Here is a 19,802-nt window from a genome sequence, read left to right on the forward strand (position 1 = left end):
GTAATGAGCGTTTCTTTGTCTTTACCCCAAGTTCTGCCAGCAAGAAATTGGAGGATTTTATCACGGCTCTGGATTTTATGTACAATTGCGGTTGTATGCTCTCCAAAATGTAGATCCTGATCGAACGACACACCCAAATTTTTTGGATGTAAGACAGTCGGTAGCGTAATGCCATCGGCATGGATGTCCAATATTTGCCGTGTCCATTTTGTATAAATGAAGTCGCCGATGATTTGGCCGGTGACAATGTCAGGCTTCGCGAGGCGAAAAAACTGGAGAAATCTGGGAGATAGCTGTTTATTTTATTACAAAGCTCATCGATGTGTAGGCCTTGGCCTATGGCCATTTTGTGCAGTCATCGGCGTAGGAAACGATAGTGACTCCTTCTGTTGGTGAAGGTAGCTTCGATAGAAGTTAAACAAAAGTGGGGATAGGATACGACCTTGTGGTACCCCTTGTTTAATGCTTCTGTTCCTTAATTAGAATAGATGTTATGTTCTTGAATTGCATCGATGCATGCCGACCAGACGGATAATTTGCGGTCCACTTTTTGGGACTTGGAGGAAGGGAGGACCCTTACAAGTCTTGCAGTAATGTGCCGTGGTTGACCGTATCGAAAGCCTTTGACAGGTCTAGCGCAAATAGTACTGTCCTATGGTGGGGTTTTTGATTTAATCCGCAATTTATTTGCGTGTTAATTGCATTTAGTGCGGTGGTAGTACTATGTAATTTTCGGAAACCATGCTGATGATTGGCAAGACGCAAATTTTGCAGTGAAATAGGGAAGCAGAATGGCTTCAAGTGTCTTGGCTACTGGCGATAGGAGAGATATCGGGCGATAAGAATCTTCTTTGTTAGCTGGTTCCCAGCCTTTAATAGCGGATCCACCCTGGCTATTTTACATTTTTCGGGGATGACGAAGGAGGACAGGGACAGGTTGAAGGCTCAGTGTAACCTCACTGCCATTCTATACTATTTATTTCCTTTATTCACTTGCTTTCGCTCTACTTTTATAGTTTTGTTTCAGATAAGCTGTTCACAATAGCTGCTGTTCAAATTTTAAAGTCAAAATTAATCTGTAATGCTGATTATGTGTTTAAGGCCACTTTTTCCGTTGCGTTTTAATCAATTCATATGAAATGTTGAAAGTTTTATTTTCTCATTGCTCTGAACTTACCGTGAAGTTTCATCAGGTGTGTAGCTCATTGGCAAGTCTCTTAATTGCTTTCCTCTTGGCTTCCGAAATACGTTTCAAATCTTTAGTTTGGCAGGAAGTTACATAAAAACAGTTCGCATGATTCCAAATCTCGTATGAATTTTCTAAATAAAACCGTTCGTCACCTAGTGGATATGTTTCTCCTTTTGTAGAAATATCTGGTGCCCTGCAGGTTGTAAGTTTTTAGCTCAAAAGGAAGTTTCTTGAATAGATCTCAGAATATCTCGATAGGTCAGGGAAAGAAATCTGCACGATCACTGCCACAATAACGGTACACTGGCCGCTTGGCCTGCATGCTGTGTGAATGGCGATCACTTTAACAGCATTTACAAGAGTTGCGGCGAGGAAGGCAGCAAAGAAAGAGTAGCGCCTGAATGCCCAGCTCTAGCACGATCTAAGTTTCTAACTATGGACAGTTATATACTGCAGGGAATTTAAGGAAGTAGCCAAATGCTCTGTAAAAGATATTAGTAGGTTCATCGTCCGCTGCAAATGGTTCTAACGAAGTACTAGCCATACGAAATCAGCAGAAGTTGGCTATGGGGAAGCTACTTAAAACTCGACTAAAATTTCCAAATTCGGACGATTTCTTTTAAATTTCGCCACCTAGCGAAAGCTTCTTCCTTCTATTGCATTGTCATTTGCTTTTGAAGTATGATTCAAGTTTCAAAATTGTAACATCATGCGAATTCACTAAAAAGTTTATTGCGAGATTTTAAATTATTAAAGGAAGTAAAAATGAGAACATTTCTATTGAAAAAAAGAACAACAGTCAAAGTCGAGTTAGGCTCTTGTTTGTTTCAAATGGAGTTGACGCCACATTGTTGATGAGTACAATACGACCAACACATGAATATTAAATTTTTTTAAAGACACTAATCCGTTCTTATAGTGAGCGCTATCTCTTAGTAGATCACTGGTCTAAATACTAGCCCAACTAAATTTCATCAAAAATTTAGCTCCTAGATGTATACTATGAAAACTTCGCAATTAATAGTGCGCACTTAAATGTTGCTCATACGTCGTGTGCTATTGCATAGGCAGGCAGTTTTTGCTTTGCTCTGTGCTTTTGTTTTGATGTAAATTTACTACACTGTCAACGGGTTTTCACACATTTTTATACTCAGCTGAGCAGAGCTCACAGAGTATATTAATTTTGTTCGAGTAACGGTACCCCGTAACGGCATAAACTAATCGAGATAGATATAGACTTCTATATATAAAAATGATGTGGGCGAAAAAAGAAATTCATTTAGCCATGCACATCCGTCCATCCGTCCGTCTGTCAACAAACACGATAACTTGAGTAAATTTTGAGGTATCTTAGTTCCTGGGCACTCATCTCAGATCGCTATTTAAATGGAAGGAATCGGACTATAACCACGATATCGAAAATTTCGAAAAACCGAAAAAGTGCGACAATTCATTACCAAAGACGGATAAAGCGATGAATTTTGGTTGGTGGGTTGACCTTAATACGCAGAATAGAAAATTAGTAAAATTTTTAAAAAGTCTTGCAAGCTGAAATTTGGCAGTCGTAGAAGATATCATGATGAAATTTGGCAGGAACGTTACAACTATTACTATATATATGCTAAATAAAAATTTGCAAAATCGGATGACGAACACACCCACTTCAAAAAAAAAAAAATAACAATTTAAGTCAAATTATAACAAAAAATTGAATATCTTTACACTATATACGTAAATTATGTCAACATTCAACTTCAGTAATGATATGGTGCAACAAAATACAAAAATAAAAGAAAATTTCAAAATGGGTGTGGCTCCGTCCTTTTTCATTTAATTTGTCTAGAATACTTTTAATGCAATAAGTCGAACAAAAATTTACCAATCCTTGTGAAATTTGGTAGGGGCGTAGATTCTGTTTCTGTGAAAATGGGCGAAATCGGTTGAAGCCACGCCCAGTTTTTATACACATTCGACCGTCTGTCCTTCCGCTCGGCCCTTAACACGATAACTTGAGCAAAAATCGATATATCTTTACTAAACTTAGTTCACATACTTATCTGAACTCACTTTATCTTGGTATAAAAAATGGCCGAAATCCGACTATGACCACGCCCACTTTTTCGATATCGAAAATTACGAAAAATGAAAAAAAAAAATGCCATAATTCTATACCAAATATGAAAAAAGGGATGAAACATTGTAATTGGATTGGTTTATTCACACAAAATATAACTTTAGAAAAAACTTTGCAAAATGGGTGTGACACCTTTCATATTAAGTAAAATAAAATGAAAAAGTTCTGCAGGGCGAAATCAAAAGCCCTTGGAATCTTGGCAGGAATACTGTTCGTGGTATTACATATATAAATAAATTAGCGGTACCCGACAGGTCCACATTTTGGTCGATATCTCGAAAACGGCTTCACATATACAACTAAGCCACTCCCTTTTAAAACTCTCATTAGTACCTTTAATTTGATACCCATATCGTACAAACGCATTCTAGAGTCACCCCTGGTTAACCTTTATGGCGATATCCCGAAATGGTGTCCACCAATAGAACTATGGCCCACTCCCTTTTAAAATACTCTTTAATACCTTCCATTTGATACTCTTGTCATACAAACACATTCCATGGTTACCCTAGGTTCACTTTCCTACAAGGTGATTTTCCCTTATTTTGTCTCCAAAGCTCTCAGCTGAGTATGTAATGTTCGGTTACACCCGAACTTAGCCTTCCTTACTTGTTTTAATTAAGAATATATTTGGTGCTAGTTAAAGTAAAAGATGTTGTAACGCGTCCTATGAAACATGATGGTCGACACATGCATAAGTACGAGTACGTATGAATGTATGTATATACACACGTATGCACACATACGATTATGCATATGTTTATTTACGGTCATATATTTACATTTCGGTTTTACCAAGTCTACCGTCGCCATGTTTATTAATTTATTTACCTGAAACACAAATATTTTACATTGCCGTGGGTGTTGGAGAAAAACTATAACGGTGTGCGATAATCTGTGCATTTAATAATACATATATATGTATGTATAGGCGTTTTTTGCCTAAATATCATTTGTGCAGAGCGTGGTTGTTATAAAGTAACGCTAACCAAAACGACAATTCAAGTTAAGAAAATGGTGATAACTTGCTCAAATTTAAAAGTAAGTAGGAACGCAAGAATGTACTTTGAACAAAATATATATGTATATATTCCAGTAAAACCAGCAGTGCAAGGTTTGGTTAATGTAAACAGACATACCAGTAGGTTCCGCACTTACGACTGCATGAAAAACTCTATCTAGAAAATCCCATAGAAAGCTTTAGGATTTACCATAATTGCTTCGACCATGTTATTATCCACCTAATCAACATAAATCCACTGTACAACCCGCTTTATCGAAGGGCGGCGGCATCTTGGCACAACAATTTCCATTGTCTTTCTGCTATGCATGATTTGTTCTTGCTTTAAAGATTTAAAGGTTTGAGTTTAGCTATCGCAACTATCTTGCTTTACGGTCCTGGGACCGAGGCAATTCACCTCCGCCTTCCACCTCTAGAGAGCGGGCTGGTCGAATTCAGGCGATGGCCGCCCCTTCTTTTCACGCAGCGCTTCTTCATCCTCAATTCTGTTACGGATTGCTCGCAGCAAAGTTCCTGTTAACGACCTGCTTTGACTGTCTCAATGGCAGATTCCAAGTGCTCCTTACGTTGTTGTTCGGTCAGCTACGTATCCCAAGCGTCGTTTCGTGTTTAATGGATAACTGGATCTGTGCTAATTTGCATTGTATGAAGTTTTCAAATCTTTATCCTTGTTAAAAGTTTTTGAGAAAATCATCTTGATCATACTTCCGTTAGAGCAGCACCCCTTGCTGTGGTGAGCCATATACTAGCCACATAGCTCGCAGCTATAGAGTTCGGCTAAGTCGTCTTATATGAATTTTGTAATTGTACACAAATGTATTATAACTTTGTTGGTTAACGGTTTTTTGTTATGGCATACAACAATCGACACAGATATAGACAACCATACATCAAAATTATCAGCATCGACACGGATTTTTATTGCACGATGAGCGCCAGTCCGGCCGCCCGTTAACATGATACCTTCAGTAAAACTGTATATATGTTTACAAAATTATCTGAACCCATAATAGATTGGTGTTGAAAGCCGGCGAAATCGAACAGTAACCACGCCCACTTTTTCGATATCGAAAATTTTGAAGAATCGAAAAGTTAGATAATTCATCACTATAGTCCGATGAATTGATAAAACTTGATGAGTAGGTTGACTTTATGACACAAAATAAAAAAAATTGGTAAAATATTGAAAAATGGGCGTGCCACCGCCCACATTTAAAAGAAGAAAATTTACAAGTTTGCAAGTAGTTAATGAGAAGTCGGATTCAGATATCATAATGAGATTTGGTAGGCAGCTTTCCTTGTTATTATATGTATATTAGGGCGGTTCGATTTAAAAATCGCTCATTACTCTGTGAAAATCGTATTCTAGGGATCAAAATAAGAAACTTTGCCGAAGGAACCATACCTCTAAAACGAATTCTGATGTCCCCCAATTTGGGTCGAACTTTTGGGTAGGGGCAAATTTTGAAAAATCCCACTTTGACCCATTTAGAGTGCTCCAATCGAGTCCAAATGTGTGACCGACCCCACTTACTTTGGAGGCCCGACCCATCGATGCCAGTGGCACACCCCCTGGAACCTCCCTGGGGGTTCACCATACAAACATTTCAAAAAATCGCCGGTTTTGCACTTTACATGAAAAAATCGACTAAATGTTTATGTTTTTTCTTTATTTTTATTTATTTATTTATAATAATATTTATTATTTATTTATAATAATATCTATTTTTTCTCTTAAGAAATTTATTTAGTCAGAACATATGTAAATGAAAAAATTAATTTAAGTGAGTTATAGAAAAGAAACTAAAAAAAATTATTGTTTGAAGTCTTTTTTACTTTCAAGTCTGGGCAATTTCGCACGGCTCTCTAATGTCGTCGCCATAACAGCCTCTACATTTTCCGGTATAACCCGTTTGGAAACGCTAGCTAGCAATTAAACATGTCGTTCCGTTCCTTGTATGTGTGATGGAATTTTTGGATCATTAAACGGTGGATCATCTTGATTTAAATATTCTTTCAATGTATCGTACGGAATGCTTCGCGTGAATGGTGGTTCAAATACGATATTTATATCATTCAAATTGATCATTTCCGTATAACTTGTGCAATTAAAGTTTATATCTGGTTTTTTATAAACTCTAAGTTCCATTGGTTCGTCAACATCGGTTCGATAGCGTAGAATTTTCTTGATGGCACAGTCGCGCTTTTCTTTGCTATCATCAAACAACATTGATAACAAGATATTTTCCGAATGCGCATAATATGAATTATCTTTAATTACTTGATTGACAATTTTGCGTAAACGAGGTTCTAGAAATCGTGACCAACCAATGAACTTGAAAAATAATGCACTGCCGTACACGACAGAACTGTAATACTTGATATTGAAGTACATTGGCACATAACATTTAATTATAAATTCAGGCCGAATTCATAAATTTGCATCTGGATTTTCCGTTGTCACATATAATCGCAATAATCTAGCGGCCTTGGTGAGCCACCGAGAATGTACAATTTTCCCTGGTTTGATGTTAGCCATATCCACCGGAACCACGCCGCTAGAAATTGCATGGGTGGAAAATTCAATTTTTTCTGGAGCAGGGGGCATATTTTGCAACTCAATTTTCTGGAAGCCGTCCACCACCTGAAAATATATAATAATAAAATAATTAAAAATGGTTGACAATTATAATAAATGAGTGATAGCAATAACTTACCGGAAGAGTTTCACAAGTAAAAAATTGTTTCCAGAGATTTTACATACTCTGTAAATTGTTGGGTGTTGTTTCTTCTCTTGATTTGCTCTTGCTACTTGTCAAGCAATTTATTCAATTTATTAAATACACTTTTTTTTCCCAAATTCCAATCAACTTATCTTGTACTTGAATAGTGAATGATTTATGGGAAAACTTTTTTTGTTCTGTTTTAGCACGTTCGCTTAAGTAAAAATAATATCTTAAGATATCCAGATGGGTTGGTAAATTAAGATCAGTTAAATCAGTAGACACACCAAAAACAGTAACATCATGCTTGGGTATATGACTCATTGGGTTTTCGATAGTTGTTGATGTAGTTTCTTCATCTTGCGGTGTAGAGGATGGTGGATTCATTGTAAACTTTTTGATTTGGAATGGTCACTTCACTTATTATTTTTTTTGAAATATTTTTTTATCTGAAATTAGCACTTCACACTTTGAGTTCTTCACAACGACTTAATGCATTCACAAAAACTGTTGCGTTATATATGGTCTACGAGATGAGGTAATAAGAATGAAATGGTATTTTAATTCTACTTGCTGTGTCTTGTGGTGGTTTAAAAAAAACAACACAAGCAATTTGACGATCTGCAATTGTGTCACAGTGATAGCTTCATTTTTTAAAACGGTTGAATAAAAAACCCACACAACTATGTTTACGACATGCAAATGCATCACAGTGATGCCTTGGTTTTACAAGGGTTGTAAAAACGCTAATTTCTAATAATTTTTTTTAATTTCTTTTCTATTACTAAGTTAAATTAATTTTTACATTTACATACATATGTTCTGACTAAATAAATTTCTAAAGAGAAAAATAAACTCCAAAAAGAAAAAACATAGTCATTTCGCTGATTTTTTCATGTAAAGTGCAAAGCCGGCGATTTTTTGAAATGTTTGTATGGTGAACCCCCACGGCAGTTCCAGGGGGTGTGCCACTGGCATCGGGGGTCGGGCCTCCAAAGTTAGTGGGGGTCGGTCATACATTTGGACTCGATTGGAGCACTCTAAATGGGTCAAAGTGTGATGTTTCAAAATTTGCCCCTACCCAAAAGTTCGACCCAAATTGGGGGCATCAGAATTCGTTTTAGAGGTATCGTTCCTTCGGCAAAGTTTCTTATTTTGATCCCTAGAATATGATTTTCACAGAGCAATTTTTTTGCCTCCCCACAAATCGACCCGGCCTAATGTATATACACTAAGTTAAGATTATCAAAATTGGTTGACGATCACGCTCACTTAAAAAACAGTTGTTTTAGTATAATATTCACAAAAAATACAATACCTTTACGGTATATAATCAAATTATATCAATATTTCACTTCAAAATGATACGAAGGACCAAAGGGCGAGGATTAAACCAAATTTTAGTTAATCTCTCTATAATATGCGGCCACAGTGGTGTGCTGGTAGCGTGCTCCGCCTACCACACCCTATGCCCTGGGTTCGCACCCCGGGCAAAGCAACATCAAAAATTTTAGAAATAAGGTTTTTCAATTAGAAGAAAATTTTTCTAAGCGGGGTTCCCCCTCGGCAGTGTTTGGCAAGCGCTCCGAGTGTATTTCTGCCATGAAAAGCTCTCAGTGAAAACTCATCTGCCTTGCAGATGCCGTTCGGAGTCGGCATAAAACATGTAGGTCCCGTCCGGCCAATTTGTAGGGAAAATCAAGAGGAGCACGACGCAAATTGGAAGAGAAGCTCGGCCTTAGATCTCTTCGGAGGTTATCGCGCCTTACATTTATTTATTTTTTTTCTCCATAATACTATTAATGCCATGAAAGGAACAAAAATAGACCAATCCTGCCGGAATTTGGCAAAAGCATTGTTTTTTTGACAATAGCTGTTTCTTGTAAAAATCGGGTAAATCTATTGGAAACCACGGCCACTTTTTATACCTAGAGTTGCGTTTGTCCTTCCGTTCTTCTTTAAACTATAATTTGAGAAAAAGTTAAGATATATTCAAAAAGTTTAGTTCATGAGCTTATCTGAACTTAAAATGTATTGGTATCGAAAGTGGTCGAAAACAGACTATAACCACACCCACTTTGTCGTTATCGAAAACTTCGAAAAATGGAAAATCTGGGATTATGCAAATGCGCGAAGCAAATTTTGAAAAATGGGCGTGGCGTCGGCTACATATAGGAATGAATTGATGTAAGGCGCGACAACCTCCAGCGAGATTTTAGGCCGAGCTTCTCTTCCAACTTGCGTCATTCTCCTTTTAGTTTTTCCTACAAATTGGCGGGACGGGACCTACTTGTGCAATGCCGACTCCGAACGGCATATGCAAGGCAGACAAGTTTTCACTGAAAAGCTTTTCATGGCAGAAATACATACAGAGTGCTTGCCAAACACTACTTTCTTTCAATTAAAAAAACTGGTTTCTAAAATTTTGAAGTTGCTTTGCCTGGGGCGTGAACCCAGGATCTTCGGTGTGGTAGGCGGAATACTCTACCATCACACCACGTCGGCCACATATAGTAAAAGAAAACTCTTCAAAAGTTTGGAAAGCCGTAAATCAAAAGGCGTTGATATCATTTTGCAACTTGGTAGAAGTTTGATTCTCAAGCAAAGGGAAAATGTATTCGAGAAACGGCCAAATGTATTTGAGATACAAGCAAATTAAATTGAGAAAAGTGTAAAAGTATTGGAGATGTGACATAGGAAATACATGTTTAGTTTCTCTTCCAAAATTAAACTCATTTCATATAATTTTTTTTTTGTAGTTTTATTTATTTATTTAAATATTTATGTATTTGGGTGCAATTAATCATTAAATTATTCAATATTATTATCGTTTATATATAATATGCATATTCATATGTGTATGTATGTGTAATTTTTTTCACATACACAAAGGGCATGCATTCTTTTTGTTTACTTTGATGTGTGGTTTGAAATCTGCTATCCTTCAAAATTTTCATTTACTACAATATTCGATTTTTTTTAATTGTTTTACTTTGGAATTGATTCGATTTTTGTTTTTTTTTGTCATTTCACATTTTAATATATAATTTTGTCACCTTCTTATATGTATGTTTTTTTTATTATTTTGTTTGTTTGGTTTTGTTTTTTTGTTACTGCTGCTACTAATTATATTCCCTTTACAACATATTTCTTTTAATATATATGATTTTTTTTTTAATTTGGATTTATATTCAATTAGTTTTCTTCTTGCTCTATTCAGTTTTGGTTTACTAGATTATTTTTCTTCTTCTTCTGGTTCAGTATCATTTCATTAGGATTCAGTTTAACTTTTGAGTTCAGTTAAACTTTCATGATTTAATTTGAAAAAATTAGATTTAAGGTTTTCATATAATAGATTTTTAGTGATTGACACAGCTGAGTTGGAGCACGAACAAATTTTAATTTTTAGGGAAGTTTTGAAAATATAGTTTTAATGTAGCAAGAATAGCTGAATTCGATATTAGACTTTTTTGCTAAGTATTTTTTATATATACATACTATATACCTACATATGTTTATGTATGTATGCATCTATGTAGTCAAAACTACTAACATTTATATATATTCGAAAATCTGTTAACATTTATGTATGAAGTATGTAACTAAATATGTTAGCTTACCCAAAAAAAATATATTTGGACATTTGCATAGAGCTTAGTTATTTGTAACACTGGCTAAGCGCTAATCGTCGACTAGGGATACACTGCCTAAAATCAATATACATTACGGAGCTCCGAAATTCATTTTGTTGCTAAGTTTTTTTTATTGATGTTATTACAATTTTTTATTTTTTTTTGTATAAACTTGTTAACCTTGAAAATAGTGATGAAAGAAATATTGGAAAAATTTTTTTTAATTGTCGAGTGCTTAGCTCATTATAAGCTCCATTATGCCGTATGGGAGAAATAGTAGTGACTAATACTTTTTAGCAACGCTGTTTGAGAAAACTCTTAAAATGAACTTCATGTATGCATGCGGTCATTTTGTGGTATTACACACCTCTCAAGAACAAAAGATTTTGTTTTTAAGTCGAGTACTTAGCTTTGAATAAAATTTAACATTTCTTATCAGCGAAATAGTAGTGCCTAAAACATTTTGACAACTCTGAAAAAACTCTTAAAATGAATTTCATCTTTGTATGTGGTCTCTTTATGGTATTTAGCTCGGTACACACCACCCAAGAACAAACGATTTTGTTTTTAAGTCGCTTACTTACATATGTAGCTCTGAATAAATTCTTAACATTTCTTATGAGCAAAATAGTAGTGCCCAATACCTTTTGACCACACTGTTTGAAAAAAACTCTTAAAATGAGTTTCATCTCTGAATGTTGTCATTTTATGGTATTGAGCTCGGTGCACACCTCTTATGCAGAAAACTGTTTGAGCGAGATTATAATAACCAAATAATTGAATAATCAAAACTAAGATTAATCAACCAATAATAAAATTCTAGCTGACCTTCTCAATTGCAATCGATGATTAATTAGTTAATGCTAAGTACAAATTAATATCGATTAATCAATGTATTTCAATTAATCAAAATTAATTTGTTTATCAGAAAAGTTATTAATCATAACTTCACTAATTAGAGAACTGAATTTATTTAACTATGATTAATTAATCAATAATAAAACTTGGCATTACTTTTTTTTATACATCTGTAAGTTAACGCTATACAAACTATTCTCAATTAATTAATGTATTGCAATTAATCGTAGTTAATTTTGTTATTTAAAAAAGTGATTAATTAAAACTTAACTAATTAAAAAATTGATTTGCGACTAGTGTTGTTTATTTCACTAAGTTGCGTCAATTTAAAAATCTACTACAACTCACCAAACATTAAAAAATTTTAAATATTAAGAAATCAAAACGAATTGGAATTATAATTCACAAATTAGAGCCTAAACCCAGTACTAATAGGGAGTAATAACCAAAAAATTTTGAAATATACTTTCTTTTCGAGAAAATACTTTCTTTCTTTGTTTTTTGAAAGAAAAGTAAATATGCAAAATCAAATGAAGAAATTGCAGTTGGAAAAACGAATGCTTTGCTTGAGAGTTACTAGCATATTGAACTTGAAAATTTCAAAGTTTTTTTTTAGAAAATGGGGTTCATTGAAGGGATACGTTTATTTAAAGGGTGACTTATTTTGAAGCATGTATATCTATTGTTTTTATTTATTCAAAATTTATGCACGAAAAATGTAGTTATGAGCATCCCTAAGTAATACTTTATGCTCATACGCTTGTTTCTTTCTAACACATGGAATTTGGAAAATCTTGAGAGCGGCACAACGGATCAGTGACTCTATAGAGGAAGTGATTTCACGGCTATTTTTAGATAACATTTTTTGTCTATTGAAATTAATGTCTCTACACCTTTTTCAGTTTTAGTTCATAACGTTGCAATTCACGTTCAGAAAGTGACAATTGAAGTTGAAAAAATTACAATTGTAGCTCAGAAAATTAAAATTGAAGTTCAGAAATTTTAATTTAAGCTCAGAAAATTACCATTGAAGTTCAGAATTTTCATTTGAACTTCAGTTATAATTTTCTGAACTTCAATTGCAATTTTCTGGACTTCAATTGTATTTTTCTGAACTACAAATCGAAATTCTGAACCTCAATTTTTATTTTCTGAAATTCAAATGAATTTTTCTGAACTTAAATTGACAATTCTGAACTTCAATTGCAAATTTCTTAACTTAAACTGAAAATGGTGTAAAATACTTTTATGAATTATGAACTGTTTTCAATGGTATTTTGCAAACAATTTTTTTGTTATGCACTTTTTGCCACTTTTTTTGTTGTTTTATCTAGTCAATGATTGTATAAACATCATAAATATATGTATACATGAATATTAAAGGAAATGTTTACCACCAACAATTGTACATTCAAAATAAATTGGAAAAGAAATGCACACGCTTTTCGTTAAGTACACGGTAAAAGTTGATGTGACAATGCCCAAACGCGCAGAGTTGTATTGTGTATTTTGCTGCTCGAACGCTTTGACACATCTGTCTACAAATAGTTGTATATATGTATGTATGCATGATCATTAAATATATATATTTGTATGACAATTAATTTTTTCGCTAATTACAATTTTATAAATTAATTTTTTCGACTTAAAATAATCGTTGAAATATTGAAACAATTAACAATAATTATTTATGTATGTTTTGACTAACAACTTTTATTACGGCATCTTAATACATTATTTAGTTATATTTTTTTTTGCAGCAGCAACGAGAATAAAATAAAATGGGAAATTAGTTATTTTTTTTTTTAACTTCCAGAAAATAAATTGCACTCTTTAACCATAGGAAATAATAATTTTTTAGACTGTTTATGTAGCTAATGTTTGTTTTTATAGTTTTTTTTTGGCATATACATAATTAGGCGCTAGCACTGTTTAAGTTAAAGTTTTTTGTTTTTAATGTAGTAGTATATAAGTAAGTATGCACGCCAATACAAGCAAAAATATTTTAATATTTTTAATATATATGTATGCATTAATACAAATTTAACATTCCCATACATGTGCCTCATATATAATTGATTTTTTTTTATTATTATTATTAACATTAACTTGCTTATGATTATTTATTTTTTACTACTTAAATACATTTTTTGCTAAGCAAAGTAATTCAAAAAACAAAAACAAAAAAATATTAAAAAAAAATTGTTTATATAAAAAATTATTAATTTCTTTAACTCCCATTTTATTATTTTGACATTACTATTTAATTTTTAATAATAATACAAGTGGTTTTATACTTTCTTTTTAATTTATTTTGTTTTTGGATGCCCGTTTTTTTCTCTTTGGTCTGTTGTTGTCCTTTTCTTTTGCTGTTTTTGTTAGCTTACGCATAAATTATTTAACCGTAAACAAATATATATTTTTTTGAATGTCAATATTTTAAATATTTGTAATTATTTACTCATACTTGAAATGTTTTTAATAAAGTTGAAATATTTTTTGTAATTATTACAATAAATTGGTTTTGACGTCTGGTTTGCCCTTGGTTTATATTAAGTTTCTATTGGCATATTTCTGCAAGTATGTAGTTTGTATGTTTCGGTTAATGCATATTTTTTGAATAGTTACTGTAAATGTACCATTATGGGCCAGCAGCAGTTGTGTTTCCCTGGATCATGCGAGCAACAGTGTTGTCGTTTTAAGTGGCAGAAAAACTGGCATATAATTTAATTACAAAAAATTTGTAGAAACAAAAGTTGAAACACAATTTTGAAATTTGGTAATCTTTTTTAGATAACTTTTCGCTAATAAGTAAACGAGAATACACCAAAAAAGAGTTGTGCTCAGAAAGAGTTGCAAATTTCGTTCAAAAATCTCAAAAATACGGTCACTGTTACCCCTGGTATTTAACCGACTATGCTCTTACAGGGTCGTTGCTACAGAAATAATGAGACGCACACATATTTCTTGGCAAAACCAGGGCTTCCCTGTACACGTTTGCTAAAGACTCCTTCAAAAAAGATAGCAGACAGCGTACCAGTTTTCGTGAGAGCTGAATACTACTTGACACTTTTTGAGCGTTTTTTTTGCATGTACTTTTCACTTTCCTTTTGATGTGGATATTAAGCTGTCAGAAAAACGACAACAGTTAAACTTAGGAATTTCTCCCTGAATTCGCAGAGCCCAGGTTTTAAGGTATTTAACTGAAAACCCAAGTTTCTGCAGTGCAGATGTATATTAGTTAAAATATCTAATAATATACGACTGGAAAACCTTCTCATTGATTGCCTGTCAAAACGCTGTCACACGCAAGCTTGAAGCGCCTTTCAAAATGCTTGACAGCTACTTCCCATAGACCAAAATTTGGCTTATTAAGTGAGCACTTTTTTAAGAACTTATTATTAATATAACTACTTTTTTTATTATTTTATTATTAATATAACTACTTACTGCGCGACTCATCATTATTTTAATAAAGAAAATTTGACAGCGAACAAACTTATTGTTCTCCTAATTTGCGGTCACTACTATTTCGCCCACAAGAAATAAGGGAACTTTTATTTTTTGATTTCTTTAGTTTCATGACAGAAATTTTGTTCTGAGGATAGAAGACAAGTTTATTCTTGTTTGACAGTTATAAAGTTGAAGTACATATTCAACATTGAAGTAAATATTTTGACTAAATTTCAGAAATAATGTGAGACAAAAAAAAAAATGCTCAATAAGTGCTCAGGAAAGTTTGCTTTCACAAAATGGGCCTTATAACATAAAAGTAACTTGACTTCCGAAAAGTGGAATGCCAAACTAAAATATAAAGGAAAAGTATCTAAAATAATAGTAAATACTTAAATTAGGATAAAGCGACAACACTGTTGGGTACACTTTGGTTTACCGCAGCAACAATGAGCAAAATCTGAAGACAAATGAACCCTGCTGTTAATAGAATAAAAACAGTAATGTAATTAAATATTATGATATTGTAAATATTCAGTCGACCAATAAAGAGATATATCCGGATATAAGAAAGACAATCAAATCAGCTGTTTTTCAATAGTTTTTACTATCGACACTCCTTTCCTTTTGTCTTCTGTCAGGCTACATAAAATGTTAAAAAAGCTAAAATTAGGTTTTTATAATTTTCAAAACGCTTCTTGACATGTGAGGCGCTGAAAGTAAAAAACGCGAAAGAAAAAATGCAATCCAATGTTGTACAACTGCTGCGCGGAGCAATGCGCCAATAATGTTTGCTACATTTATACTTTTTAGCTGCGCCGCATATTTTTGTATTAAATACATTGTATTATTTTCAAAATTTTTGTTGCTCGTTTTGTTTTAAATTTATATTTGAGGTTATGCGTTGGCAATGCTCGCGAATGTTTCTTTTCGTGCTACACATAAACTGTTTGCTGCTCACTTCAGTTGTCTTTGAGCATTTTTTTTGCCTTTACTTCATTTTTATTGAAACTATTTGTTAATTAGGTTTTTTGCAATTTTTTTCTTTTTAATGCTTTTTCACTTTTACCTTAATTTGTGTCTCAGCTTGCATGTATCATACTTATTTTGTTGTTTGTTTCTTCTGCAAAAAAACATTTTATACTGCGCCATGTTGCTCTTTATTGCCAACACCTCCTGCGTCAACCAAGGAGGAGGTGCCACCAGCGGGCGCTGCCTGTTGTTGTGGTGGTGGTGGTGGTGGCATATATTGTGGATACTGTGGATATTGTGGCTGCGTTTCACCGCCTATTAATCCTAGTTTATCTGTTGTTTTTTTGGTTAATATGAAAGAAAAGTATAAACAAGAATTAATATTTCGTTTAAAATTTAAGAATTGAAATTTATGTTGCATGACATTCAAGATATTACATAATTACGTGTATTACATATGGTATGAAAATATTTACATACATATATGTACAATGTATGTCAAAATATATTGTACTTTAAAAATACACCAACTAAAATACAAATGAAAAGCAGCCCTTAAGTATTGTTCTAGTTATGGAAGCAGATCTATTTTGATTAATTAATAGGCACTTTAAGCGAACATGTTTCCGTCTGTTGAGTGATAAACTTTTTGTTTTATGAACGGCGAGTTGAGCCAACTGCCATATGAAATAATTAAAAAATAAATAAATGTAAAGCGCGATAACCTCCGAAGAGATCTAAGGCCGAGCTTCTCTTCCAATTTGCGTCGTGCTCCTCTTGATTTTCCCTAGAAATTGGCCGGACGGGACCTACATGTTTTATGCCGACTCCGAACGGCATCTGCAAGGCATATGAGTTTTCACTGAGAGCTTTTCATGGCAGAAATACAACCGGAGCGCTTGCCAAACACTGCCGAGGGGCGACCCCGCTTAGAAAAATTGTCTTCTAATCGAAAAACATTATTTCTAAAATTTTGATGTTACTTTGCCCGGGGTGCGAACCCAGGGCATACGGTGTGATAGGCGGAGCACGCTACCATCACACCACGGCGGCCGCCATATGAAATAAATAACCTCAAATTTTAAGGAAAGTGTTTTCTTTAACATTTTTTTACATTTTATTATAATACTAACAGTAAAAATTGTATTCATAACCAACACTTTAACTGTCAATGAACTGACAGAGAGCCGAATAAACACGTTGAGTGAATGTAGCGAATACAATTTCTGCTCAGTTATTTGATGTACAATTCCAACCGCTTAGTGGATCAAAAAAATTCAAAGAAAGTTAGCACTCAACGAATGATCAACGGTTGTGTTTGCTGAAAGCGTCCAATGATCGATGTAGCGAATTTGAATCCGAAAAATTGCAGTCCTTTTATAATCATTATGTTTTAACTTTACCACATTACCCACTTAAATACCATTTTATTTCTTACTAGGCTAGCAAAAATAAAAAAAATCTCCTTTCTTACCCTAAGTTTACATATAAGGGGCTTATCTCCATTTTCGTACTAATAACTAGGGTTTTCCTTTCGAAAAACGATAGTTATAAACAAATTTTAGAGAAGCCGATTTTTTTTCCTAGACCTCGAACCATATCTAGGATGTCATCTCTATCTTTATCTCTGGAAGCACGTACCAAGAGAAAACGTAAAAATTCGACAGCTAATAATGCAGTTTCGGCGTCGGATTCGTGGTGGGAGAGAGACTTTGTCGCCAAGTACTGGCGTTCAGGCCTGTAGACGAAATTCTCGCCGCTATCCGAATAAATTTTTTTTTAAATATATCATTCATCTGCGTCCATGCACCGACAGAGCAGAAGGACGATGAGGTGAAAGACGTTTTCTATACATGATATAAAAGTCGTGCTTGGCGACTTTAACGCCATGGTGGGCAAAGAAGGAAAGCTAGACGTCGAAAGGCTGCAATCGCAACAGACTGCCAATGAACTCGACCCTCACACCAACAGAAGCAGTGGGAGTATATCTCCAAAGCATTTCGTACTGCTGTCGAGGAAAAAAATGGGTACCGGCGACCACGGAAAAACAACTGATACAATGAAGAATGCCGCGTTGCAACTGAAAGAAAAGACGCTGCCTGCAGAGCTACGTTAAAAGCGAGCTCAACAAGAGTTAGTGAACGCTATCGCGAGTTGAAAAGGGAAGCGAGACGCCTCTTGTAAGAATGAAAACGGCGACCTTGTAACCGATGTCCAGAGAGTACTTAGATTATGGAGGGAACACTTCTCTGCTCTCCTAAATGGAGACAGCGATATACCGCACAGGGATGACGAACCCGATCCCGCAATTGATGATGATGAAATAAATCTCCCTCCACCTGTTTATTACGAAGTCAGAATAGCAATAATCAAATTCAAACCAACAAGGCCGCTGGCGTTGATAGATTGCCTGCGGAGCTGTAATAAATACCGCGCCGAGGAGCTTGTAAGGCGCAAGCATCAACTTCTTTACAAAATATGGTCGGACGAGTGCATGCCCGACGATTGGAATCTAAGTATTCTTTGCCCAGTTCTGCTGTCACCGAGCAAAGAGTAAGCGCATATGCGCCTTGGCAACCACGCTACTGTTGGCAGCCATAGTTTCGAAATAGTAAAAAACTTCGTTTATTTGGGAACAAGCATTAACACTAACAACAATATCAGCTGTGAAATCCAGCGAAGAATCACTATTTTCAAAAAATGCCAATTTGGACTAGGTAAACGTAAGGTCCTGTCTCGGCAAATGAAAATCATGTAGTTTACAGTCATACAAGTTTACAAGAAGCATGGACCATGAAAACATCAGGTGAAGTGGCTCTAGGTGTGTTTAAGAGAAAAACTCTTCGAAAAATTTACGGACCTCTACGTGGTAGCGACGGCGAATATAGAAGAAGATTTAAAGATGAGCTGTACGAGCTTTACGCAACATCAAAGCAGTCCAGCGAATTAACAAGCAGCGGCTACGCTGGCTAGGCCATGTAATGCGAATGAAAGATGACGCTTCGGCTAGGAAATTGTTTCTATCGGAACCCGCCTTTGGAAGCAGATGAAGAGTGCGGCCCTATTCCGTTGGAAAGACCAGGTGGAAAACGATTTAAGTTCGCTTGGTGTGACCAATTGGCGGCAGTTGGCACAGCAAATAAGCGACTGGCGGGCTTGTAATCGAGTACTTAAGCTGTAAAAAAGGAAGCATTTGGCTTTGATTGAATGGGTTCTCAAGACAATGTTTAATGTAATAACTTGCGTATCTAAAAGATTTCATGTCATGACATAATTTATTTGATATGATTCATGGCATAAGTCATTTTTATACCCAGCTGTACTTATACACAGAGTATTATAACTTTGATTGGATAACGGTTGGTTGCATATATCAAAATCATCAGTATCGAAAAAAATTAGATTAAGCCATGCCCGTCCGTCTGTCGTCCGTTAGTACGATAACTTGAACAAATATTGAGGTATCTTCACCAAATTCGGTATAATGGCTTATCTGGACCCAGCAAAGATTGGTACTGAAAATGAGCGAAATCGGACGATAACCACGCCTACTTTTTCGATATCGAAAATTTAGAAAAGTGGAAAAAATGAGATAATTCAAAAACGAATACCACTAAGCAAACGAAATTTGGTAGGTTGATTGGTTTTATGACGCAAAACATTAATTAAAAAACAAAATTCTCCCTCATGGGCGTGGCACTACCCACATTTAGAAGAAAAAAATTGCGAAGTTTAAGAAGCCGTTAAAGATATTTTATTGCAATTTGGCAGACACTATCCTTGCCAAATTATATAGGCTGAGTGAAGATAATCGGTTAAA

At 34.6% G+C, this 19,802-nt stretch overlaps 1 protein-coding gene across 6 annotated transcripts in view; it reads right to left on the bottom strand.

Moving 5' to 3' along the window:
* Positions 1-9,802: 9,802 nt before the first annotated feature.
* The window catches only part of nSyb (neuronal Synaptobrevin), a 32,232-nt gene continuing 22,232 nt past the window's right edge, over positions 9,803-19,802 (bottom strand). For 5 of the 6 annotated variants that reach the window (XM_067787821.1, XM_067787819.1, XM_067787818.1 and 2 more), the window contains one exon: positions 9,803-16,315. In XM_067787821.1, the coding sequence (XP_067643922.1) occupies positions 16,149-16,315 (167 nt within the window). In that variant the 3' untranslated portion in view covers positions 9,803-16,148. The remainder of the gene's footprint in view (positions 16,316-19,802) is intronic. The other variant, XR_010953507.1, reaches the window with a different exon arrangement.

This window comes from Eurosta solidaginis, chromosome 5 (genome assembly GCF_040869045.1).
Source record: "Eurosta solidaginis isolate ZX-2024a chromosome 5, ASM4086904v1, whole genome shotgun sequence".
Classification (NCBI taxonomy): Eukaryota; Metazoa; Arthropoda; class Insecta; order Diptera; family Tephritidae; genus Eurosta; species Eurosta solidaginis.